Consider the following 25,107-nt stretch of genomic DNA (forward strand, 5'->3'; position numbering starts at 1 on the left):
ACTAAAATGTTGAGAGTGGTTAACATTGAGAATAAATTATGAATAATACCTATTTTTCCTTGTGTCTCTATTGATTGTATAAATTTTTCAATTAAAAAAGAACATACAAATATTACTTTTTTTTAAAATTTTTTTTGATATGGAGTTTTGCTCTTTTTGCCCAGGCTGGAGGGCAATGATGTGATCTTGGCTCACTGCAACCTCCGTCTCCCAGGTTCAAATGATTCTCCTGCCTCAGCCTCCCGAATAGTTGGGATTACAGGCACCCACCAACATACCTGGCTAATTTCTTTGTATTTTTAGCAGAGACGGGGTTTCACTGTGTTGGACAGGCTGGTTTAGAACTCCTGACCTCAGGTGATCCACCTGCCTCCCAAAGTGCTGGGATTACAGGCGTGAGCCACCGTGCCCAGCCACTGTTTTTTTTTTTTAAAGGATAAGGGTTAACGATAGTCAAAAGCATAGTCTCATCTTTGCAAGAAGCAAAGTAACGTGAACTTCATGCTGAGGAAGCTGAAATAGATTAGATATTCTATAAAAGATTCTATAAAAACCAAAACATACAATAGGCAAACTTTGGCAGGCAGAGACCATTGGTCAGGGAAGTGCAAGATGACATTGGATAAGACAATGTCTAGCCAGGCATGGTGGCTTATGCCCATAATCCCAGCACTTTGGGAGGCTGAGGTGGAAGGATCACCTGAGGTCAGGAGTTTGAGACCAGCCTGGCCAGCATGGTGGAACCCCGTTTCTAATAAAGATACAAAAATTAGCCAGGCATGCTGGCAGGCACCTGTAATCCTAGCTACTCAGGTGGCTGAGCAGGAGAATTGCTTGAACCCGGGAGGCAAAGGTTGCACTGAGCTGAGATTGTGCCACTGCACTCCAGCCTGGGCGACAAGAGCGAGACTCTATTTTTAGTTCCCAGCATCCTAACTGACTTGAGCAGTAAGACCAATCCTGCAGTCAGTCATTAAATGATGCCTGATTGTGTGCCTACCATATGTAAGACACTCTTTAAGTCCTGACAATAAAAGATAAATTGTCTCATAAAAACTGTGTTGGGGCCGGGCGCGGTGGCTCAAGCCTGTATTCCCAGCACTTTGGGAGGCCGAGACGGGCGGATCACGAGGTCAGGAGATCGAGACCATCCTAGCTAACATGGTGAAACCCCGTCTCTACTAAAAATACAAAAAAAAATTAGCCGGGCGAGGTGGCGGGCGCCAGTACTCCCAGCTACTCGGGAGGCTGAGGCAGGAGAATGGCATGAACCCGGGAGGCGGGGCTTGCAGTGAGCTGAGATCCGGCCACTGCACTCCAGCCTGGGCAACAGAGCCAGACTCCGTCTCAAAAAAAAAAAAAAACTGTGTTGGGAACATCGGATATCCACATGCAAAATTGGACCCTTATCTTACACCATATACAAAAACCAACTTAAAATGGATTAAAGACTTAAATGTAAAACTTGAAACAATAAAACTCTTAGAAGAAAACATAAAGGAATAAATTTCTAGACATTAGACTGGGCAGCGGTCTCTTAGATATGACACCAAAAGCGCAGGCAAGAAAAGCAAAGATAGACAAGTAGGGATTCTATCAAACTAAAGCTTCTGCAGAGTCAGGGAATCTATCAACAGAGTGAAGAGACAACCTGCAGAATGGGAGAAAATATTTGCAGACCCTATATCTAATAAGGAGTTAATATCCAAAATATATAAGGAACTCCTACAACTTAATACCAAAAAATAAATAAGCCAACTTAAAAATGGGCAAAGGATCTAAATAGACATTTCTCCAAAGAAGATATTCAAATGGCCAACAGGTGTGTGAAAAGGTGCTCAACATCACTAATAATCAGGGAAATGCAAATGAAAACCTCATACCTTCTTTGATGGCTACTATTATACCTTCTTTAATGGCTACTATTAAAAAAGTACAAAGGACAGCAGGTATTGGTAAGGATGTAGAGAAAAGGAAACCCATGTATACTGTTGGGGGGAATGTAAGTTGGTGCACCTACTATGGAAAAAGATATGGAGGTTCCTCAAAAAATTAAAAATAGAATGACCCTTTGATCTAGCAACCAACTTCTGGATATATGTCCAAAGGGACTGAAATCTGGATCTTGAAGAGGTATCTGCACTCCCATGTTCACTGCAGCATTATTCACAATGGATGAATAGATAAAGAAAATGTGGTATATACATAGAATAGAATATTATTCAGCCTTAAAAAGGAAGGAAATCCTGCATTTGCAACAAGATAGATGGGTCCAAAGGACATGCTAAGTGAAATAAGCCAGACACAGAAAGACAAATATTGTATGATCTCACTTATATGTGGAATCTAAAATAGGCAAACTTATAGAAGCAGAGAGTAGAGTGGTGGTTGCCAGGGGCTGAAGAGAGGGGAAAATGGCGGGGGTGGCCACTGGTCAAAGGGTACAAGGTGTCAGTCATGCAAAATAAGTTTTGAAGATCTGTATACCATAAGGTCTACAATTAATAATACTATATTATACACATAAAAATTTGCTAAGAAAATAGATCTCACGTCAAGTGCTTTTACCACAAAATAAAAAAAAAAATAGTGGGGTGGGAGAAAAATAAAAAGTGGAAGGACACTTTTGTAGGTGATAAGTTTATGGCATTGATAGTGATGATGGTTTGATAATTTCAAGGGTATATACTTCTCTGCTGAAGCAGGAGAATCACTTGAACCCAGGAGGCGGAGGTTGCAGTGAGCTGAGATTGTGCCACTGCACTCAGGCTGGGTGACAGAGTAAGACTCAGTCTCAAAAAAAAAAAAAAAAAGAAAAGAAATTATCTCATGACTGACATATATGCAAGGAAGAATGGAGATTATTTGCTTCCTTTAATAGGCTGCAAATTCCTTGAGGGCATAAATCATATTTAATTTAATTAATTAATTTATTTATTTTCGAGATGCATTCTTGCCGCTGCCCAGGCTGGAGGGCAATGGCTCGACCTCAGCTCACCACAATCTCCACCTCCTGGGTTCAAGCAATTCTCCTGCCTCAGCCTCCCAAGTAGCTGGGACTACAGGCGCCTTCCACCACGCCCAGCCAATTTTTGTATTTTTAGTTGAGATGAGGTTTCACTATCTTGGCCAGGCTGGTCTTGAACACCTGACCTTGTGATCCACCTACCTCAGCCTCCCAAAGTGCTCAGATTACAGGCATGAGCCACCCGCGCCCAGCCTTAATTTTTGTATTTTCAGTAGAGATGGGGTTTTGCCATGTTGGCCAGGCTGGTCTGGAACTCCTGACCTCAAGTGATCCGCCCACGTCAGTCTCCCAAAGTGTTGGGATTACCGGCATGAGCCACCGTGCTCAGCCCTAAATCATATTTTACAAATGTTTATATAATCTAGATGATGCTGGACTAGACAAGTGCTTAATAAGTACTTGCTGATGAGCAGATTAGAGGAAGCAAAAGAACTATCACAGCATAAGGGAAACATAAGAACTTACTTCTGTTTGCCCTGGTTTCACAGTTGCATGGCAAGCAATCATGAGTGAGCCACTAGGAAAGGGCCAGTGCTGGGATGCACAGTACTGCAGGCTTTCCACCTCCAATCCCACCTCTTCTGCAACTTCTCGACGGATGGTCTCTTCCACACTTTCACCTACAAGCACTCAGATTAATTCAGGACAGCCCTGTAGCTAGAAGGGTGATACAGACAGCCCATTTGAGAAAGGCACACAACACTGGCTCCAAAGTTTCAATGAAATGCTCTTGGGAGTGTCCTAAAACTCCCAGTCATTCCAACAATAAGAATCAGGTCCAGAGCTGTGTGTTGAACCACAGTGCTTAAGCCTGCTAGGTTAGTTATTATAATGCAAAGTAAGGGTGACAGTAGGAGGGACTACTGCCCTCAGCTTTCATAAAATTCCACTTTTCACCATTTGCAAATTTGACCCCAATAGACTAGAGAAAAAAACCAACCTGTAAATAAATACTGAATTTTAGCTAATGTTATGCCTGCTGAAATAGGAAGAAGTGTACTAATATCTTAAATCTGTGCATCAAAAAATAAGATAGATTAATTAATGGATAGATGAATAGCTTTGTGATAAAGTGTAGTAAAAATTTATGGAATCTAGGGGTGTGCTCAGAGCAGGGGGCCTAAAGAATGGCTCCTCTGTTTATAACACACCCAACAGGAATCTGGGGTCATTGTGATGAGAGGCACGAAGCTTGTGGCCTCCCTACAAACAAATGCCTACATGTGAAGAGGAAAAAAAATTATAGAATCTGGGTAGTGGGTGTATGGGTGTTCACTGTATAATTCTTTCAACAATCTCCTACGTTTGAAAATTTGCTTAAAAAAATAGTGTGGCTCACACCTGTAATCCCAACACATTGGGAGGTCAAGGCAGGCAGGTCACTTGAAGCCAGGAGTTCAGGACTGGCCTAGGCAACACAGCGAGATCCTGTGTCTACAAAAATTTTTAAAAATTAGCCGGGCATGATAGCCTGCGTCTGTAGTCCTAGCTATTCAGGAGGCTGAGGTGGGAGCATTGCTTGAGCCCAGAAGGTTGAGGCTGCAATGAGCCATGATTGTGCCACTGCACTCTAGCTTGAACAACAGGGTGAGACTCTGTCTCAAAAAAAAAAGGAAAGGAAAAAATTTTATATATGTGTGTGTGTGTGTGTGTGTTTATAATGCCAGAAATTTTATATATATATATAATGCCAGAAGGCAGTTTTCTTGACATGATAGAAAAGAATGTGCTTGGGAATCCAAACTCCATAGCAACAAGACAGAGAAGATTGTATTAGTAAGATTGTGTATCTTCCAGTGTCACCTGTATATCCCTTTAACTCCTTACCTATATCACAAAAACCTGCCAAGGCAGAATACATTCCCTTGGGAAAGGAGCTTTGGCGGGCAAGCAGGCATCGGGTCCCATCTGACACCAGTGTGATTACCACAGGAGCCATCTAGGAAAGGGGAATGGAAACTGAGATGCTGGCACTTGGGGGCCTGCCAATGAGCTAAAGCAATGTATAATTAAGGAACTGCACAGGCTTTCTTCCCCAGGACAAAGCAGTGCACAGTCTTCTTGGATTACTGTCCTCTTACAGCAATACTTACCTGTGGATAATAGATGATATTATTGGAAGGGCACACACGCTTGCTGCCAGCCACGTTCTTCTTGGTGGGCTGCCCACTTCTGCTGCAGAACTGATGAGCATCATGCCAGCGGAGAAGAGCTTGAGCCTAGGGACACAAATATGGGCCTGGTTTCATTTGTAGAGAATGCGGGGCTCATCTTTAACAGCACTGGGCCTACTATCTGGAACAACTCACAGGGAAATGCCAATCTCTTTCCAGCCCACGTAATTTAAATGGTTACTGTTTAAATTTTAGGACAAGTAAACTAACTGAATATATTCCTGTAGCATCAGAAATCTGAATAAAAGAAAGCATATTTTTAAATGTATTATGATTTAAAACATATAAAGTATATAAGGTAATAAAATGAACACCCATGTATTCACTAACCAGCTTAAAAATAAAACATTCCCAGTATAGTTGAACATCCTAAAATGTTCTCCTCCCCAGTAAAGTTGGAATTTTTTGCAACTAAAAAAATATTTAGAAGTTTCTTTTTAAATTAAATGCACAATCAAAATACTTTAGCAAGTGAAATCTAAAGCTGTGAGGGCAAGTCATTAAAGCAATGTAAAGTAATTTCTCTTAGGGAAAACATGATGCTGTATGTCATGCTGTGTGGGTCATTAAAAATGTTTATGAGGCTGTCAGATCCTATTGCCATAGATCTGCATGTCTTTAGGAGACAATGATCTTGACAGTGGTTCTGCCAAAAACAAGGGCAAAAGAAGGGAGAATAAGCAGTCTTCCTACAGCACATTGTCCTGCCAGTGTTTGTAGAAAGGACTAGAATCTGCAAAAGAAGAAATCAAACGTCACTGTAGCCTTGGATTTACACGTGGATTTACCCACACATAGTGCCCTACTAAATTTCCTGCAGAATGAGAAACCAGAATCTACCGTGGACAGCATGGAGGCATCCCTTGCATTGAGTTGAAAGAGAGCCTTTCTCAGCTCAATGAAAGACCCCTTGAGCTCTGTCTCCATTTCAGGTTTGTGTAAGGAGGCTAGAAAATCAGAAAAGATAATGAAATTAAACAATGACAAACTTTGCTTCAGGGCCTCTCTCCAGTCTGTCCTGTTAAAATAGTGTTTCCCAAACTTGCCTCTTGAGATTGAACTGGAGAAAGTAAAATATATCCAGGTTCTCAGCTGGGTGTGGGGGTGTGTGCCTGTAGTCCCAGCTACTCAGGAGGTGGGGGCAGGAGGATGGCTTGAGGCCATTAGGATTTCCAGGCTACATACAGTGCACTATGATCACACCTGTGAATAGCCACTGCACTCCAGCAAGACCCCATCTCTAAAATTTAAAAAAGGCCAGGCACGGCACTTTGGGAAGCCGAGCAGGGTGAATCACGTGAAGTCGGGAGTTCGAGACCAGCCTGGCCAACATGATGAAACCCTGTCTGTACTAAAAACACAAAACTTAGCCAGGCTTGGTGGCGGGTGCCTGTAATCCCAGCAACTCGGGAGGCTGAGGCAGGAGAATCACTTGAACCCAGGAGACAGAGGTTGCAGTGAACCGAGATTGCACCATTGCACTCCAGCCTGGGTGACAGCAAAACTCCATCTCAAAATAAATAAATATATACATAAAATTTTTTTAAAAAGCAAGATTCTCAGGCCCCTATCTGGAGATTCTAAAGCAGCTGGCATGGAGTGAGGCCCAGCAATCTCTATTTTTTAACAAGCACCAGGTGATTCTTATATTCAGGCTAGTTTGGGAAACATTAGCACATAGTATGTCTCAAGATCTTCTTCGCGGCAACAAGAACATTTGCATTAGCTTATCCTTGGAAAAGAGATGAAGTGGGACCTCATGGCTCCTATCTGAACCTCATCCCAGCATCACTACATTTATACCTAGACCATTAAAGACAGAAGGAAAGCCTGACAGGAGCGATGAGCCAATAGCAAAGTGGTTCCCAACTGCAGGTCTGTGGACCCAGAGCTACTCTATGGAAACATTTTTATTCACCTGTATTCATAAAAGAAATAAGAATGACGTCATAAGTTTTTTTTAACATTTCTTATGAAATATTGAAATATACAAAATGTGACCGGGCGCCGTGGCTCCTGCCCGTAATCCCAGCACTTTGGGAGGCTGAGGCAGACAAATCACCTGAGGTCAGGAGTTCGAGACCAGCCTGACCAACATGGAGAAACCCAGTCTCTACTAAAAATACAAAATTAGCCAGGCGTGGTGGCACATGCCTGTAATCCCAGCTACTAGGGAGGCTGAGGCAGGAGAATCGCTTGAACCCGGGAGGTAGAGGCTGCGGTGAGCCGAGATTGCGCCATTGCATTCCAGCCTGGGCAACAGGAGTGAAACTCTGCCTCAAAAAAAAAAAAAAAAAAAAAAAAAAAAAAAAAAATATATATATATATATATATATATATATATATATAAAATGTATAGGCCAGGTGTGGTGGCTCATACCTATAATCTTAGCACTTTGGGAGGCCAAGGAGGGAGGATTGCTTGCACCCAGGAATTTGAGAACAGCCTGAGCAACATAAGGAGACCCCCATCTCTATTTAAAAAAAAATTAAAAATTAGCCAGGCATGGTAGTACATGCCTATGGTCCCAGCTACTCAGGAGGCTGAGGTGGGAGGATTACTTGAGCCCAGGGGGGCAAGGCTGCAGTGAGTTGTGATTGTACCACTGCACTCCAGCCTGGGCGACAGCAAGACATTGTCTCAGTAAATAAAATGTATAATGGTACAGAGACTAATACCATAAACATTCATGTACCCATCACCTAACTTAGAAGGTATTAAAATATCCTCTATTTTCATTTAAATGATGATAGCAGATGACAGTATTTTTAATGTCCTTTTTAAAAAAATAGAAAGTTGATAGCCTTTCATATTCCCCAAATTTTCCTTTAAATTTTACCATTACGTGAAATCCCAAATTCTGAAGACCACTGGGAAGTACCCATTAGGAATAATGTTATGTACCTCTTATGGAAAAGGAGCTATCCAGACCTAGATCCAGAGCAAACCATGCCTCCTGCTGCTCAGAGCATCCAATCAACACAGAATCTTCTATTCTTTGTGCATCCTGTCCAAATTTACCCAGGAGCCTTTCCAACTCTAAGAAACAGAAAGGAGAAAAGCAAAACACAAAGGTTTCTATTAAATCACCACAGCCATATTAGACTCACTGAAAATCGTCTGCTTCAGCTTAAAGTAGGTATACTTGGCTTCCAGCTGCAGCTAATTAGCTATGTAACCTTGGTCTAACCGTTTAACCTTTCCAGGCCTGTTTTCTCCTTAGCAATCTGAGGACTTTAGACCAAAGAAGGAATTCTTGTATAACATTGTGTTACTCTATGACTGTATCATGAAAGGAAAATATCCCCTAGTAGTAAGATGCATGATAGTTAACTTATTAAGTCATTGAAAAAAAAATAAGTGTCACACTTAAAATGGTAGAGACCAAGGCTGGGGGGCAGGGAGGATCGCTTGAAGCCAGGAGTTTGAGACCAGCCTGGGCAACACAGCAAGACCTTGTCTCTACAAAAAATAAAATCAGCCGGGTGCAGTGAAGTGCACACCTGTAGTTCCAAAAACTTGGAAGGCAGAGGTGGGAGGATCTCTTGAGCCCAGGAGTTCAAGGCTGCAGTTAAAGACCAAACCAGTTCTGTAATTAACCTCCAGAATGTGCTTTTGTGGACCAAAGTAGAGTAAAATACTCATCTGAGATGCCAATCTCTAAGAGATGAGTGCTGTGTAGGGAGAAATCCTATACACTTGTTCATGATGGACTCATATTTATTTGTTCATAATACAACATAACACAAAAAAAATCATAATACAACATAAACATTGCTAAATCTCTAAATAATGTATAGTGCCTTCTGATGGAGTCCTCAGATTCTTCTGCACTGCTAGAAACTACCTATCCAAGTACTCCAACTTCTAACCTATGGGGGAAATTCACTGGCAATACAGAAGTTAGTCAGTATATAGTGACTCATATAAAACTGAAAGTTCACATTTTGTTTTGTCTTTGAGACACCACCAGGCTCGACTAATTTTTTGTTCCTGGGTAGAGATAGGGTCTCACTATGTTGCCCAGGCTCGTTTTGAACTCCTGGGCTCGAGCAATCCACCGACCTTAGCCTCCCAAAGTGCTGGGGTTACAGGCATGAGCCACCCAACCCAGCCAAAGTTTGCATTTTGAATGACAAATCCCAGTGGCTTAGATATCTTTAGTTATATATGTTAAAAGAGTTCTAAAAGCAAATTTATTTTAATTCACTTTTAATCTTGACCCTTCTAATAAAAATGAAGTTATGATGGAACTCTTTTTTTTTTTTGAGACGGAGTCTCGCTCTGTTGCCCAGGCTGGAGTGCAGTGGCGCGATCTCGGCTCACTGCAAGCTCCACCTCCCAGGTTCATGCCATTCTCCTGCCTCAGCCTCCTGAGTAGCTGGGTCTACAGGTGCCTGCCACCACGCCCGGCTAATTTTTTTGTATCTTTTAGTAGAGACTTGTTAGCCAGGTTGGTCTCAATGTCTTGACCTCGTGATCCTCCTGCCTCAGCCTCCCAAAGTGCTGGGATTACAAGTGTGAGTCACCTTGCCCGGCCATGATAGAACTCTTAATTAGCATAACAGTGTATACCTCAGTGGAGGCTGGAATTCACTGCTCTAAGGCAAAGACAGGCAAACTTTCTGGAAAGAGATACTAAATATTTTAGGCTTTGTGAGTCATACAGTCTCTGTCACAACTCTGCATTGTAGTGCAAAAGTAGCTATAAACAATATGTCAATGAATGAGTATGGCTATGTTCCAATAAAAATTAATTTACAAAACAGGTAGCAGGTACAATTTGGACAGCAGTTTTACCAACCCCTGGTTTAAGGCATTAGTGGTTCATTTCATCAACAAATAATATTTGACTGGACAACTAGAGTTCATAAAATAAATTATTAGTTGGCAGAAGCAGTTATACAAGCACGAGACTCAAAAGCTTTTTGAAAAATCTAGACTCCAAAGTTCAAGGATCTTTCTTAGAATTCATTATGGGCTGAATTCTGCTTAGTGGCCACAGGCTGGTCAACACCACTGGTCCACTCTGGACTTACCTAACAGGCTATGTCGGGGGGCCAGGTATTGATGTGCTGAAGTCTGAAGCAGAGGAGCCAGACCATGAAAGAGGTAAAACGCTCCTGTTTGCTGGGCTTTTTTACATGCATCATCATCTTCCTTCAGTTCAAATAAATACCTGTATTTGGGAAATAAACCATTACAAAACCACCCTTAGTTACCTGTATAGCGTTCATCTTTGAGAATGCTGCCGCTGCATCCCTCTCCTACCATGGTTATTTCCCTTTATTTATTTACAACCTAATTTGCTCCAAAAAGGGTTTGAGGTGGCTATAGGTAATCATTCATTCCCTCCTTTGTCTTACTGTGTACCTCACCTATGCTTCTGTGGTTGCACTATTGGTTTATTTGTTCATTTGTCTGTCTCCTCTGAGAGACTATGATCTCCTTAAGGGGAATGTATGCTTTACTCAGCTCTGTATCTCTGTAGTTAGCATATTGAATGGCTCGATTCAATAAATATTTATTGAATTGAACTTCAAGGGTAATAAATATTTACTGAATTGACCTTCAAGGTACTCTGCCAATATTACACTGTGAGGCAAGAATTTACATGCAGTGGAGTGAAAGGAAAACAAGTACAGTGATAAAACATCAACCACAAAATACCTAGAGATGGGAACAGACTTTTTCACAGCAGACAAAGAGTAAACACTGTATCTTCAGTGACCCTCATTCAATCTAGGGAAGATAAAGAACAAATTTTACCTTCAATGTACCCTTATTTCAAACATCTAGATCCCAAAGTAGATACCATTAACTCCTTATCTCTAGCACAGAGAGCACCTGGCCGGGCGCAGTGGCTCACACCTGTAATCCCAGCACTTTGGGAGGCCAAGGCAGGTGGATCACGAAGTCAGGAGTTCAAGACCAGCCTGGCCAATATGGTGAAACCCTGTCTCTACTAAAAATACAATAATTAGCTGAGCATGGTGGCACACGCCTGTAGTCCCAGCTACTCAGGAGGCTGAGGCAGAAGAATCATTTGAACCTGGGAGGCGAAGGTTGCAGTGAGCAGAGATCACGCCACTGCACTCCAGGCTGGGTGACAGAGCAAGACTCCGTCTCAAAAAAAAAAAAAAAAAAAGACAAAGGGAGCACTGATGAAACCTATACTTAACCTATTTAATAAGGATAGTATTTTCATTTTCTTTTTTTTTTTTTTTTTTTGAGACAGAGTCTCACTCTGTCACCCAGGCTGGAGTGCAGTGGCATGATCTCGGCTGACTGCAGCTTCTGCCTCTCAGGTTCAGCCAATTCTCGTGCCTCAGCCTCCCGAATACCTGGGATTACAGGCATGCTTCAGCTAATTTTCGTATTTTAGTAGAGGTGGGGTTTCATCATGTTGGCCAGGCTGGTTTCGAACTCCTGACCTCAAGTGATCTGCCCTCGGCCTCCCAAAGTGCTGGGATTTACAGGCGTGTGCCACCGTGCCCAGCCATAGTATTTTCAGTAGCCAAAATGAAAATGTAGAAAAAGGGAACATCCTCCTATTCTTGGTTTCTCAAAAAAAGGCAATAGTAATGGGGTAAGTACCAGACTTTTCCAGTACCTTCATTAAGGGTGGGCTGAGTCTCTCCCTTCAAATCCTTGTGAACAGCAGGGACAAAATGCAGATTCCCCTGGGGCCTTGGGGTTAGCCATTTTTGCCTGTCAAAAGCCCTAAAACAGACGCTCAGGTAAAAACTGGCTGCTTTTGTCAAGTTGGAAAAATAGTTTGCAGATATTTCCTGTGGGATCTGAGAACTCTTGTAATACTAGTAGGCAGAGCTGGCTCAACATGAAAATAAAAAGCAAAAAGACAAATGCACCCAGTGGTATCTTTCAGAACCTATTCTGACTGTGATAAAAGGGGTTACAATGAGCTCTTTATAAATAGAAGACAAAAGAAACCTGATCTTTTAAGACTTGTGATATTTTTAAACTTATTATGAGTCACTGTAGCCTCCTGGGGCAAAGACTCAATGCATGTCAAAGGAGAGACATGTGTCACTCAGAAGTTACCAAATATAAACAATAGAACAAACACTGCTGCCATCGTAAAAGAACAGAAAGAGTGGTACAACCTGTACTTGCCCTAATGACCCTAAAAAGCAAAACACCTACAAAAACACCCAGGTTAAGGTCTTAGACCCAAGGCCTTACTGGAACTGGAATTGAGATCCAAAAGTTCCTTACACTCCTCTGGATCAGGAACTCTTATTTTCAAAAATTTATTTTCCCTTTTCAGTTATAATAGTATGGAAATTGCTACGATGATCAAAGCTGAAAATATTTAGATTATTTTAAAACAAAGTTTTTCCTTATTTTAACAGTAAAAAATAGTCAGTCTTTAATAATCAGAATATACAGTTGTCAATTTTTTTAAAAGGAAATCATCAAAATCCCACCACTCAGGGATAATCACTGTTTACACCTTGGAATTCTCTTAAGTGATTAATATTACATATCAATACATATATATTTAGAATCCATCAAACCTACTAATTTGTAGCCTTTTTTCTTAAACCTATGTAAACATTTTCACATCATATTCTTTACTGATAGACTTTTATTCTTTTCTCTGTTTTTGTTTTGAGACAGAATTTCGCTCTTGTTTTCCAGGCTGGAGTGCAGTGGCGTGATCTCGGCTCACTGCAAACTCTGCCTCCCGGGTTCAAGTGATTCCCTTGCCTCAGCCTCCCAAGTAGCTGGATTACAGGTGTCCGCCACCACACCTAGCTAATTTTTGTATTTTTAGTAGAGATGGGGTTTTGCTATGTTGGCCAGGCTGGTCTTGAACTCCTGACCTCAGGTGATCCACCCATTTTGGCCTCCAAAGTGCTGGGATTACAGGTGTGAGCTACCGTGCCTGGCCTCATTATTTTTATTCATTCTTAAATAGATTTATTTAATCACTTTTTTTTTTTTGGAGACAGAGTCTTGCTCTGTCGCCCAGGCTGGAGTGCAGTGGCCGGATTTCAGCTCACTGCAAGCTCCGCCTCCCGGGTTCACACCATTCTCCTGCCTCAGCCTCCTGAGTAGCTGGGACTACAGGCACCCGCCACCTCGCCCGGCTAGTTTTTTTTTTTTTTTTTTTTTTTTTAGTAGAGATGGGGTTTCACCGTGTTAGCCAGGATGGTCTCGATCTCCTGACCTCATGATCCGCCCGTCTCGGCCTCCCAAAGTGCTGGGATTACAGGCTTGAGCCACTGCGCCCGGCCTATTTAATCACTTTAACATACTTAAACTCTATTCAATAATTATGTTACTATTCTTGGCTGGGCGCTGTGGCATACTCCTGTAATCCCAGCACTTTGGGAGGCCAAGGCGGGTGGATCACAAGGTCAAGAGATAGAGACCATCCTGGCCAACATGGTGAAACCCCGTCTCAACTAAAAATACAAAAATTAGCTGGGTGTGGTGGCGTGCATCTGTAGTCCCAGCTACTCGGGAGGTTGAGGCAGGAGAATCACTTCAACTGGTGAGGCAGAGGTTGCAGTGAGCCAAGATCATGTCACTGCAGTCCAGCCTGGCAACATAACAAGACTCCGTCTCAAAAAAAGAAAAAAAAAAAATTCTTGTAGTTTGTTAAAGGAGTACAAGCAACCTAAACATCCAACATCTGAAACAAGTGTCACAATTTTGTTGTTTGTTCACCCTTGTTCATATAGGATTTTATGCTTATGTGCTTCTAATTTTTTTTTTTTTTTGAGACACTCTATCACGCAGGCTGGAGTGCAGTGACATGATCTCGGCTCATTGCAACCTCCACCTCCCAGGTTCAAGTGACTCTCCCACCTCAGCCTCCTGAGTAGCTGTAACTACAGGTGCACGCCACCATACCTGGCTAATTTTTCTATTTTTAGTAGAGATAGGGTTTCACCATGTTGGCCAACCTGGTCTCAAATTCCTGACCTCAAGTGATCTGCCCACCTTGGCTTCCCAAAGTGCTGGGATTACAGGTGTGAGCCACTGCACCCAGCCTTTATATGCCTCTAAATTTTGGACTGGGCACTCATGCTTGGTAGGGCTTTATATGTAGGAATCACTGGTTGTGAGTATATACTTCCTAAGGAGTTTTATATTTGTGTTTACATGGTGCCCCAGGGGTATTTTCAGTCCAAGGTTACTACTTAAATTCATTTCTTAGGCTGGGCATGGTGGCTCATGCCTATAATCCCAGCACTTTGGGAGGTAGAGGCAGGAGGATTGCTTGAGCCCAGGAGTTTAAGACTAGCCTGGGCAACATAGCAAGACCCTAGCTTACAAACAATAAAAAAAATATTGGCCAGGCGCAGTGGCTCACGCCTGTAATCCCAGCACTTTGGGAGGCTGAGGCAGGCAGATCATGAGGTCAGGAGATTGAGACCATCCTGGCTAACAGGGTGAAACCCTGTCTCTACTAAAATTACAAAAAATTAGCCGGGTGTGCTGGTGGGCACCTGTAGTCCCAGCTACTCGGGAGGCTGAGGCAGGAGAATGGTGTGAACCCAGGAGACGGAGCTTGCAGTGAGCCGAGATCGCGCCACTGCACTCCAGCTTGGGCAACAGAGCAAGACTCCGCCTCAAAAAAAAAAAAAAAATATATATATATATATGCGCATGCCAGGCATGGTGGTGCACAAGTAGCTTCGCATGTGATCCTAGCTACTTGGTGGGAGAATTGATTCAGCCTGGGAGGTTGACGTTGCAGTGAGCTATGATCATACCACTGCACTCCAGCCTGTGTGACAGAGCAAGATCCTGTCTCAAAAAGAAAAAAAAGAAAAAAAAAATTATTTCTTAGGTTAAGGGTTCTAGGACCACACCACACGGATAGTATAAATTTAACCCCCAAAAGTGTATGAAAGCAGTCTAGTGATTTCAAATTCACAGATTTCTAATTTCTCCAGGCTGAGACAAAAAAGTCTTTATCATCTTCATGTGCTATTGTAGATTTTTATTTCCTACTCTACCTTTCACTGAAGTTTAGTTCTTGGGGAGAGGGGGTGGGGTTATCTACCTTATTTACAGGAAACTTCATGAAATATTATTCAATACAGTTTTTCTCATCTGAAGTGACAGGTATAGAACAATACAGTTTTAACATATTATTCTATTATAGTACCTTAATTTACTTAATTTCTCCCTTACTGTTCATTCATTCAACAGTACTTTAGTGCCTACCATGTGCCAGGCACTGTTTTATGAAGTAGGGGTACCACAGTGGAAAGACAAAGTCTGATCTTAATAGAACTTATATTCAAGTGTGTGAGATATTTTAGATATCATTGGATATTTAGTTTAAAATTTTTTGGCCAGGTGTGGTGGCTCATGCCTGTAATCCCAACACTTTGGGAGGTCAAGGCAGGTGGATTGCCAGAGTTCAGGAGTTCAGACCAGCATGGACAACATGGCAAAACTCTGTCTCTACACAAAGATACAAAAATTAGCCAGGCATGGTGGCATGTGCCTGTAGTCCCAGCTACTTGGGGTTTGAGGTGGGAGGATCACTTGACCCCAGGAGATCAAGGCTGCAGTGAGCCAAGATCGTACCACTGCACTTCAGCCTGACAGAGTGAGACTCCATCTCTAAAAAAATTAAAAAAATACTTTTTTTATGTTTACTGGTTTATTATAAAGGATATTACAAAGGATACAAATAAAGAGATGCATTTAGGCCAGGTATGTGGGGGGAGGGTGTGGAGCTTCCATGCCTCCCTGGGTGCGCCACCCTCCAGGAACTTCCATGTGTTCAGCTATCCAGAGGCTCTCTGAACCCTGTCCTTTTGGGTTTTTATGGAGGCTTCATTACATAGGCATGATTGACAACCACGTAGAAATGTGATTGGACAAAATGGTTATGATTTCATACTAACAGACTGACCGGAAACCCAGCAATGTCTGTCTGTTCAGGTTCTCCTTGGCCTCTCTGTGCAGCCTTCCTTCCTCTGGAGTATGGGGCACAACCCTCTCTGGAATTAGGGTCTTTGGACCCACAATCAGATTAGAGTCCTGCCATGGGCAGGTAAAAGGAGGACAGGAGAAGGTACAAGAGATTTTGTTTCCTGAGGCCTGCCCCTGAGGTCTAAAGTGCCCCACATTATAACAAAAGACTGTAATAAGGGCCATAGGAATTATGAGCCAGAAAACACAGATGAATATATATATACACACATATATATACACACATACACACACACAAACATATATAATGTATATATAATAATCATAAACCTAATTATATATGTAAAATCATAATATCACAATAATTTAATGGGCCATACAGAATAATCAAAGCTCAGGTTGGCTAAAACTCACCGTGTCTTAGTAACATAGGTTGACAGCAGCCTATAGCACCAAAAAAATTTTCTCCTGCAAGCTATTCCACAATACAGGAACATTGTCAGGTCCTTAGGAAAAAAAACAGGAGTTTTAAAAAAAAGTCATAATATGAAATTTAAAGTAATGAATTGCCAAGAGGGTTATATTTTATGCCAGGATGGGATCACTTTGTAATATTAAGGAAAGACAAACTCAATAGGAGTCAGGTGATCTTGTTTCTAAATTGCATTTCTACCCCTAAGTAGCTATGGGATCTCAACATTTCAGTACTTCTTTCATCATCTAGAAAACTGAAACCTGTTCTACCCACCTAGAATAAGAATGAAGTAGAAGGAATCCTGTAGACAAGAATATATAGGGCTGGGCACAGTGGTTCACTTCTGTAATCCCAGCACTTTAGGAGGCCAAGGTGGGTAGATCACGAGGTCAGGGGTTCAAGACCAGCCTGACTAAACATGGTGAAACCCCCGTCTCTACTAAAAATACAAAAATTAGCTGGGCGTGGTGGCGCCCGCTAATCCCAGCTACTCAGGAGGCTAAGGCAGGAGAATTGCTTGAACCTGGGAGGCGGAGGTTGCAGTGAGCTGGGATAGCACCACTGCCCTCCAGCCTGGGCGACAGAGCAAGACTCTGTCTCAAAAAAAAAAAAAAAAAAAAAATAAGAATATATAAAGTCACAGCATTAGGACATTTTTTCAGAAGGCAGCTATGCAAATTCACATGGATCGAAGATATTTTCTATTTTTCTGTAGCTCATTGGGAAAGAAAAAAAAAACTGTAACTAAAGAATTCATTCTGGCAGAGATGGTCCCTTTAAATTGTGTATCAGTATTTTATTCCCCATGAAAAGTACCTTTCACATTGGCAGTAAAAAAAGTCAAGAATTCATTACAGTTAAATAACCAACCACCCTTTTCACTGTGTCTGAGGAAAGCAAGCTTTGACACTAAATGACTGAAGAACATCTAAAATTTAGTCCTGCTTCTTGGTTGCATAATTATGAATCACTGATGATGAATCCTTGGACAGTTTTGGCTACAATCTATGTCCTAGCCATGAGTAAAATATATTTAGCAAATGACATTCAACAAAGTATTTATTGAGTACTGACTTTATTCAGGGTCCCTTAAAGAACACAAAAATATAAAGGATGGAAATCCCTGCCCTCAAGGAACTCTAGCAGGAGAGAGAAAACAAATAGATAGCCAGCTTTCACAGAAGGCAGTATGCAATATGTGGGTTGCAAAGCACTCTAGGAGGTTGTTAAAAGTATTATTCCTACTTTAATAACCCCAAAACTAGTGTGATATACTAGAAAAAATGTATTTAAAGTCATTATTTCTGGCTCATACACCACTCAGAATGTAAACTCGTATGATATTTTTACAGGTTGATTTGGAAATATCTATTAAAGTGTCAAATCATAAGCCTTTTTCCTCAGCAATTCCATGTTTAGGAAATTTACCCTAGGAAGGAAAGGATATGTACAAGAATGTTAGCTGAAAATTATGATAAAACGGATTAATACGTGACTTAAGAACAAATAGAAGGGCTGGGTGCGGTCCCTCACGCCTGTAATTCCAGCACTTTGGGAGGCCGAGGCGGGCAGATCACCTGACGTCAGGAGTTCAAGACCAGCCTGACCAACATGGAGAAACTCTGTCTCTACTAAAAATACAAAATTAGCTGGGCGTGATGGCACATGCCTGTAATTCCAGCTACTCGGGAGGCTGAGGCAGGAGAATTGCTTGAACCTAGAAGGCAGAGGTTGCAGTGAGTCGAGATCGCACCATTGCACTCCAGCCTGGATGACAAGAGCAAAACATCGTCTCAAAAAAAAAAGAAAAAGAAAAAGAAAAAAAAAAGAACAAATAGAAAATAATATAACAGTGAAAAAATATATATAGTAACAGGGAGAGATACTTAGAATATATTATTAAGTAAACAAAAAAAGCAAGGAGGACATGGAGGAGATACTAGTCAAAGTGTACAAAGTTTCAGTGAGGATGAATAAATTCTGGATATCTATTGTGCTGGTGTGGTAACTATAGTTCATAATGTATTGTATACTTGGAAATTACTAAGAAAGTAGATATTAAATGTTCTCAACACAAACTATGTGAGATGATGGATATATTAATTTGCTAGATTTAATCATTTCACAATGCATACCTGTATCAAAATATCACATTGTAAACTATAAATATATACATTTTTTGGTCAATTATACCTTAATAAAGCTGGAGAAAAAACAAGAACAGTTGGTTAACATGACCTAATTAATTTATAAAGAAAAGGACACAGACATACCAATATACATAAATTATATGTATTTAATTATATTTTTCTTTCTTTTCTTTTTTTTTTTTTTTTTTTGAGACCGAGTTTTGCTCTTGTTGCCCAGGCTGGAGTGCAATGGGACAATCTCGACTCACTGCAACCTCCACCTCCTGGGTTCAAGCGATTCTCCTGCCTCAGCCTCCCAGGTAGCTGGGATTACAGGCATGCGCCACCACGCCCAGCTAATTTTGTAATTTTTTAGTAGAGACGGGGTTTCTCCATGTTGGTCAGGCTGGTCTCGAACTCCTGACCTCCGGTGATCTGCCTGCCTCGGCCTCCCAAAGTGCTGGGATTACAGGCATGAGACACCACCCCTGGCCTTATTTATATTTTTCAAATGACTAGAAGTATACATACCAAACTGTTAAGAGTGACTAATTTGGGGGAGTGGGATGACGATAAAGATTGAAAACGGTGCCGGTAATTTTTGCTTTATTCATTTTTCTGTACTGAAAAAAAAAAAAAAAAAAGCCATGTGTACTTACTCCTTTTAAGACAAAAGAAAAGCCTAATAAAATAGTAGTTCCTGAGACTAACTGGTTAATGGGGCTACCTCCATGCCACTGTTACCCCAAAACACCTCACCATATTCCATGAGCCAAAGGGAATTCATTTGGTGAGTTTCTTGGACCCTGGGAACTGTTGCCAGATGTTTTGCCTAGTTTCTGCTACTAAATTAAGCTTAGCCAGTTGTAGATTATCATGGCCTGCTGATTCATGAGCTGATGGTCACAGAGCTATTTATGTTGTTAAAAGTACAATGTTTGATAGAGATGAAAGGTAATAGCAGTCTTACCCAGCTACTAAATGATGAGGCAAGGTGCTTTAACATTAATAGTTTCTCTGAACTCCCCATAACAAATGATTCACACATGTTTCTTATCCTGTTCATCTTTCCAGAAGAAAGATTAATTAAGCACTAGAGCGTGACAAAAAAGCTCATCTTGAATCTAGTGGTTACTTCCACCGAGAAGAGGCCAGGTTCCCTAGTATTTAAGAGAGCTCTTTTAGGCCGGGCGCGGTGGCTCACGCCTGTAATCCCAGCACTTTTGAGAGGACGAGGCGCGCGGATCACGAAGTCAGGGGATCGAAACCATCCTGGCTAACACGATGAAACCCCATCTCCGTTAAAAACACAAAAAAATTAGCCGGGCGTGGTGGCGGGCGCCTGTAGTCCCGGCTAATCGGGAGGCTGAGGCAGGAGAATGGCGTGAACCCGGGAAGCGGAGCTTGCAGAGAGCGGAGATCGCCTCACTGCACTCCAGTCTAGGCGACAGAGTGAGACTCCGCCTAAAAAAAAAAGCTCTTTTTAGAGTCCATTTCTCCACGACTGTGGACCTCCGTGGGATGGGGAAATATGGAGAACTGAGGAACCACGGGGAAACAACTTTGAAGGTCTCACTGACCTGCTTTATAGTTTGCTTTCTAAAGAATATTTTTTCCTCCCTTTAAAAAAAAAAAAAAATTAAGGCACAATGTGAGAAGTTAGCAAGTTGCATTTTTAAATGACTCTCCAAAAAAGTATCAGAAAATTATTAGCTGTGGTTACTGAGGTAGCTCCACACTTATGAGGCAAAACTATGGTTATATCCGTGGTTTTTGCAAAAAGGAAGAGATTAAGCTAAAATGTTAAAATGCTGTGACCACGACCTTTTTTCAAGTTCTGATCATGCCTCCCTGTGAAGTCCTTCCTGCACTTAGAAGCTGAGCAGGTTTCTGTTTCACTGTACTCACTCTGAATTCTTTTCGGGGCACCTTCCTATTCCTCAGGAATCAGCACAAAGGAGGAAACCAAATGTTCACGTTCAACGGCTTCCGTTCCCCAGAAGGACCATTGCAGCTTCTGCCACACTTCCCAGAATCCTCGTAGAGATGCACTCTGGGACTTGTAGTTCAGTTACCAGGCATGCCGCCGTGTTCTCCAACTGCAAGTTAACCATGATTGTCAAAAGCATGAACATCTAAGATCTTATTACCAAGAGAACTACTGTATCCTTGGAGAAAGTAAACTAGTATTAGATCCGTTTTTTAATTTAAAAAAGATAAAGTCATTAAGTCCACCCTCGTACACAGAAGGCATATATTATGAGGCTGGAGAGAGGATGAAGTAGGGGTGGGAATCAAATACCTTTCAACCTTAGTATATCTTAGTTCTCTCTCTGCACACTTTAGAACTAGCTCTAAAATTTCATAAAGTTCTTCCAATTTAAAAGGATGGGACTCTGTATAGGTATGTATAGATATGTTTGAATTTATGGTAGGATTCATTTCTTGATCAGAGGAAGAACATTCCATTTGACTAGAAGCAGTCTCCTAGCAGTGTGTCCGGAATTGGTTCCTTCTGGTGGGATCTTGGTCTCACTGACTTCAAGAATGAAGCTGCAGAGCTTTGTGGTGAGTGTTACAGCTCTTAAACGTGGCACGGACCCAAAGAGTGAGCAGCAGCAAGATTTATTGTGAAGAGCAACGGAACAAAGTTTCCACAGCGTGGAAGGGGACCTGAGCAGGTTGCCACTACTGTCTGGGGTGCAGCTATTATTCCCTTATTTGTCCCTGCCCACATCCTGCTGACTGGTCCATTTTACAGAGTACTGATTGGTCCATTTTACAGAGTGCTGATTTGTGCATTTACAATCCTTTAGCTAGACACAGAGTGCTAATTGGTGCGTTTTTACAGAGTGCTGATTGGTGCATTTACAATCTTTTAGCTAGACACAGTGCTGATTGGCACATTTACAATCCTTTAGTTAGACACAGAGTGCTGATTGGTGTGTTTTTACAGAGTGCTGATTGGTGCGTTTACAATCCTCTAGCTAGACAGAAAAGTTCTCCAAGTCCCCACTCGACCCAGGAAGTCCAGCTGGCTTCACCTCTCAGCAGAACTACTTGGGTGCTGCTCTCTTCTCATTTTACTACTAAGGTTACTTGCCTATGAGAGAAAACACTGTTTTTTTTGAGACAGAGTCACTCTGTTGCTCAGGCTGGAGAGAAGTGGTGCAATGTTGGCTTACTGAAACCTCCTCCTCCAGGATTCAAGTGATTCTCCTGCCTCAGCCTCCCGAGTAGCTGGGATTATAGGTGCATGCCACCATGCCCGGCTAATTTTTGTATTTTCAGTAGAGCCAGAGTTTTGCCATGTTGGCCAGGCTGTCTCAAACTTCTGACCTCAAGTGATCCACTCGCCTCGGCCTCCCAAAGTGCTGGGATTACAGGTGTGAGCCACCGCACCTAGCCAAGAGAAGAAGTCCACTCATTCAACATGTGCTTAATGAGTACCCAATGTGCCTAGGACTGTTAGAGAGATATAGAGATATAGAGATAGGATACAGCAGGGAACAAAACATGAAAATCTCTGTCCTCGTGTAACTTACATTCTAGAAGGGGAAACAAACAAGTAAATATACAATGTGTCATGTGGCTATAAAGCTTACGAAGAAAAATAAAGCAAGGTAAGTAGAGGGATTATTTTGCTATTTTATATAGGATGGTCAGCCTCACTGTTAAGATAATATTTAAACAAAGACCCTGAAGAAGGTGATAAATAAACCAAGTTTATAGCTATGGAAAGAGATTTGTAGACAGAGCAAAAGGAGCATATGCAAAGGCACTGGGGTGGGAGTGTGCCTTGCACGTTTTAGGAAAGGTTAGGAAAGAGCATGGTGATCGAAGATGAGATCGGATTAGGCCGGGCACGGTGGCTTATGCCTGTAAGCCCAGCACTTTGGGAGGCTGAGGCGGGCACATCATTTGAGGTCAGGAGTTTTAGACCAGCCTGGCCAACATGGAGAAACCCTACTAAAAATACAAAAATTAAGCCAGGTGTGGTGTCGCATACCTGTAGTCCCAGCTACCTGGGAGGCTAAGGCACAAGAATTGCTTGAACCCAAGAGACAGAGGTTGCAGTGAGCTGAGATTGCGCCACTGCACTCCAGCCTGGGTGACACAACGAGACGTTGTCTCAAAAAAATAAATAAATAAATAAATAAATAAATAAATAAATCAGATTGGTTCATTATCCTTAAAGAAGACACAGAAGATTGTAGGGAAACAAGATATAAAGTCAATGGATTCTAAGGAGATGGAGAAACACACTTAAGGGGAAATTGGGGCTCTAATAATTTTAAAAGTCAAAATAACTATTTTTTGTAGTAATTGTTAAGTGCTATAATAATAAAAATAGCTCAGACTGAGCATTTGCTGTGTTCCAGGCACTATGCTAAGTGTCCCACATTTGTCATTAATCCTCACATCCTATGAAATCCGCATTAAAATTTGTACTTTAGGATGCTTGTGGTGGCACACGCCTGTAATCTCAGCACTTTGGGGTCTGAGGTGGGAAGATTGCTTGAGTTCAGGAGTTCAAGAAACCAGCCTGAGCAACATGACAAAACACCATCTCTACAAAAAATACAAAAATTAGCCGGGCATGGTGGCACAAGCCTGTGGTCACAGCTACCCAGGAGGCTGAGATAGGAAGATTGCTTGAGCCCAGGAGTGAGCCGAGATCATGCCGCTGCACTCCATCCAGCTTGGTGACAGAGAGACCCTGTCTAAAAAAAAAAAAAAAAAAAAATGCACATTACAGATGAGAAAATACGGCTTAGAAAAATTAAGTAGGCCAGGCGCAGTAGCTCATGCCTGTCATCCCAGCACTTTGGGAGGCCAAGGCAGGTAGATCACAAGGTCAGGAGTTTGAGACCAGCCTGGCCTATATGGTGAAACCCCATCTCTACTAAAAATACAAAAATAAGCCGAGTGTGGTGGCATGCTCTTGTAGTCCCAGCTACTCGCGAGGCTGAGACAGGAGAATCACTTGAACCCAGGAGGCGGAGGTTGCAGTGAGCCAAGATTGTACCACTAGACTGCAGCCTGGGTAAAAGAGCGAAACTCCATCTAAAAATAAAAATAAAAAAGATAAGTAATTTGTCCATATTTACACAGCTAATCAGTAGAAGGGATGGTATATTAACCTAAATCTGTCTTAAGAAATAATCTGGCCGGGCGCGGTGGCTCAAGCCTGTAATCCCAGCACTTTGGGAGGCTGAGACGGGCGGATCACAAGGTCAGGAGATCGAGACCATCCTGGCTAATACGGTGAAACCCCGTCTCTACTAAAAATACAAAAAACTAGCCGGGCGAGGTGGCGGGCGCCTGTAGTCCCAGCTACTCGGGAGGCTGAGACAGGAAAATGGCGTAAACCCAGGAGGCGGAGCTTGCAGTGAGCTGAGATCTGGCCACTGCACTCCAGCCCGGGCGACACAGCGAGACTCCATCTCAAAAAAAAAAAAAAAAAAAAAGAAATAATCTGTGCTTTTGACCACCATACTCTAGATCTGGATTGTGTCTCTGTCTGGGTGTGAGGTAGGGAAATTGAATATAAATATTGGAAAATATTGGAATGATGGAAAAAATCCCATGTTCATAAATAGGAAGGCCTAATTTGGTTAAAATGGCATATTCCCCTAATTGATCTACAGATTCAATGCAATTTCTATTAAAACCTCATTTGGCTTCTTTTGCACAAGCAACAAAGGGAAAAATAAGACATTATCAAAATTTTAGGAACTTTTGTGCTACAAACAATACCATGAAGAATATAGAAGACAACTCATAGAATTGGGAAAAAATTATTGCAAGACATGTATCTGATAAGAGACTTGTATCTAGAATATCTAAAGAATACTTAAACAACACAGTAATAAAAGGATAAACAACCAAATTTAAAAATGAGCAAAGGATCTGAATAGATATATCTTCAAGGAAGATAAAAAATGACCCATAAGCACATGAAAAGATTTGCATGGGAAATGCAAATCAAATCATAATGAGATATCATTTTATACCCAATGGATAGCTACAATCAAAATGCAGATAATGACAAGAAGTGGTGAGGATGTGGTGGAATTGGAATCCTCATACACAGATGGTAAGACTGTAAATGGTGCTGTTGCTTTTGAAAACAGTTTGGTGGTTCCTCGTAAAGTTAAATATAGAGTTACCAAATGACCCAGCAATTTAACTGCTGGGTTTATATTCCCAAGAGAATTGAAAACAAACGTCCACACAAACTTGTAAATTAATTTTGGTGACAGCATTATTCACCATAACCAAAAAAAGTACAAATAACCCAAATAACTATCAACTGATAAATGGAGAAGGAAAAGGTGGCATATCCAACCATACAATGACATTTTTCT

The 25,107-nt window shown here is 41.7% G+C and overlaps 2 protein-coding genes and 1 non-coding gene across 11 annotated transcripts in view; 2 read left to right on the top strand and 1 right to left on the bottom strand.

The window, feature by feature from the left end:
• Positions 1-20,728, bottom strand: part of NUDT13 (nudix hydrolase 13) — a 67,028-nt gene extending 46,300 nt beyond the window's left edge. For 2 of the 8 annotated variants that reach the window (XM_050803511.1, XM_050803509.1), the window contains exons 1-8: positions 20,645-20,728; positions 16,547-16,638; positions 10,243-10,382; positions 8,108-8,242; positions 6,043-6,149; positions 5,122-5,247; positions 4,856-4,967; positions 3,494-3,648 (exon numbers count right to left, since the gene is read on the bottom strand). In XM_050803511.1, coding sequence (XP_050659468.1) covers positions 3,494-3,648; positions 4,856-4,967; positions 5,122-5,247; positions 6,043-6,149; positions 8,108-8,242; positions 10,243-10,382; positions 16,547-16,629 — 858 coding nt within the window. In that variant the 5' untranslated portion in view covers positions 16,630-16,638; positions 20,645-20,728. Of the gene's footprint in view, positions 1-3,289; positions 3,686-4,855; positions 4,968-5,121; positions 5,248-6,042; positions 6,150-8,107; positions 8,552-10,242; positions 10,741-10,772; positions 11,045-16,546; positions 16,639-19,267; positions 19,342-20,644 lie in introns of those variants that run through there. The other 6 variants (XR_007728692.1, XM_050803510.1, XM_050803513.1 and 3 more) reach the window with 6 other exon arrangements.
• The window catches only part of ECD (ecdysoneless cell cycle regulator), a 59,668-nt gene extending 36,758 nt beyond the window's left edge, over positions 1-22,910 (top strand). For both annotated transcript variants that reach the window (XM_050803427.1, XM_050803429.1), the window contains one exon: positions 20,681-22,910. In XM_050803427.1, the coding sequence (XP_050659384.1) occupies positions 20,681-20,802 (122 nt within the window). In that variant the 3' untranslated portion in view covers positions 20,803-22,910. The remainder of the gene's footprint in view (positions 1-20,680) is intronic.
• LOC126963494 (small nucleolar RNA SNORA11) lies at positions 4,126-4,253 on the top strand. Its single transcript, XR_007729123.1, has one exon. It is a non-coding gene; the product is annotated as a small nucleolar RNA SNORA11 (small nucleolar RNA).
• Positions 22,911-25,107: the final 2,197 nt, after the last annotated feature.

This window comes from Macaca thibetana, chromosome 9 (genome assembly GCF_024542745.1).
Source record: "Macaca thibetana thibetana isolate TM-01 chromosome 9, ASM2454274v1, whole genome shotgun sequence".
Lineage (NCBI taxonomy): Eukaryota > Metazoa > Chordata > Mammalia > Primates > Cercopithecidae > Macaca > Macaca thibetana.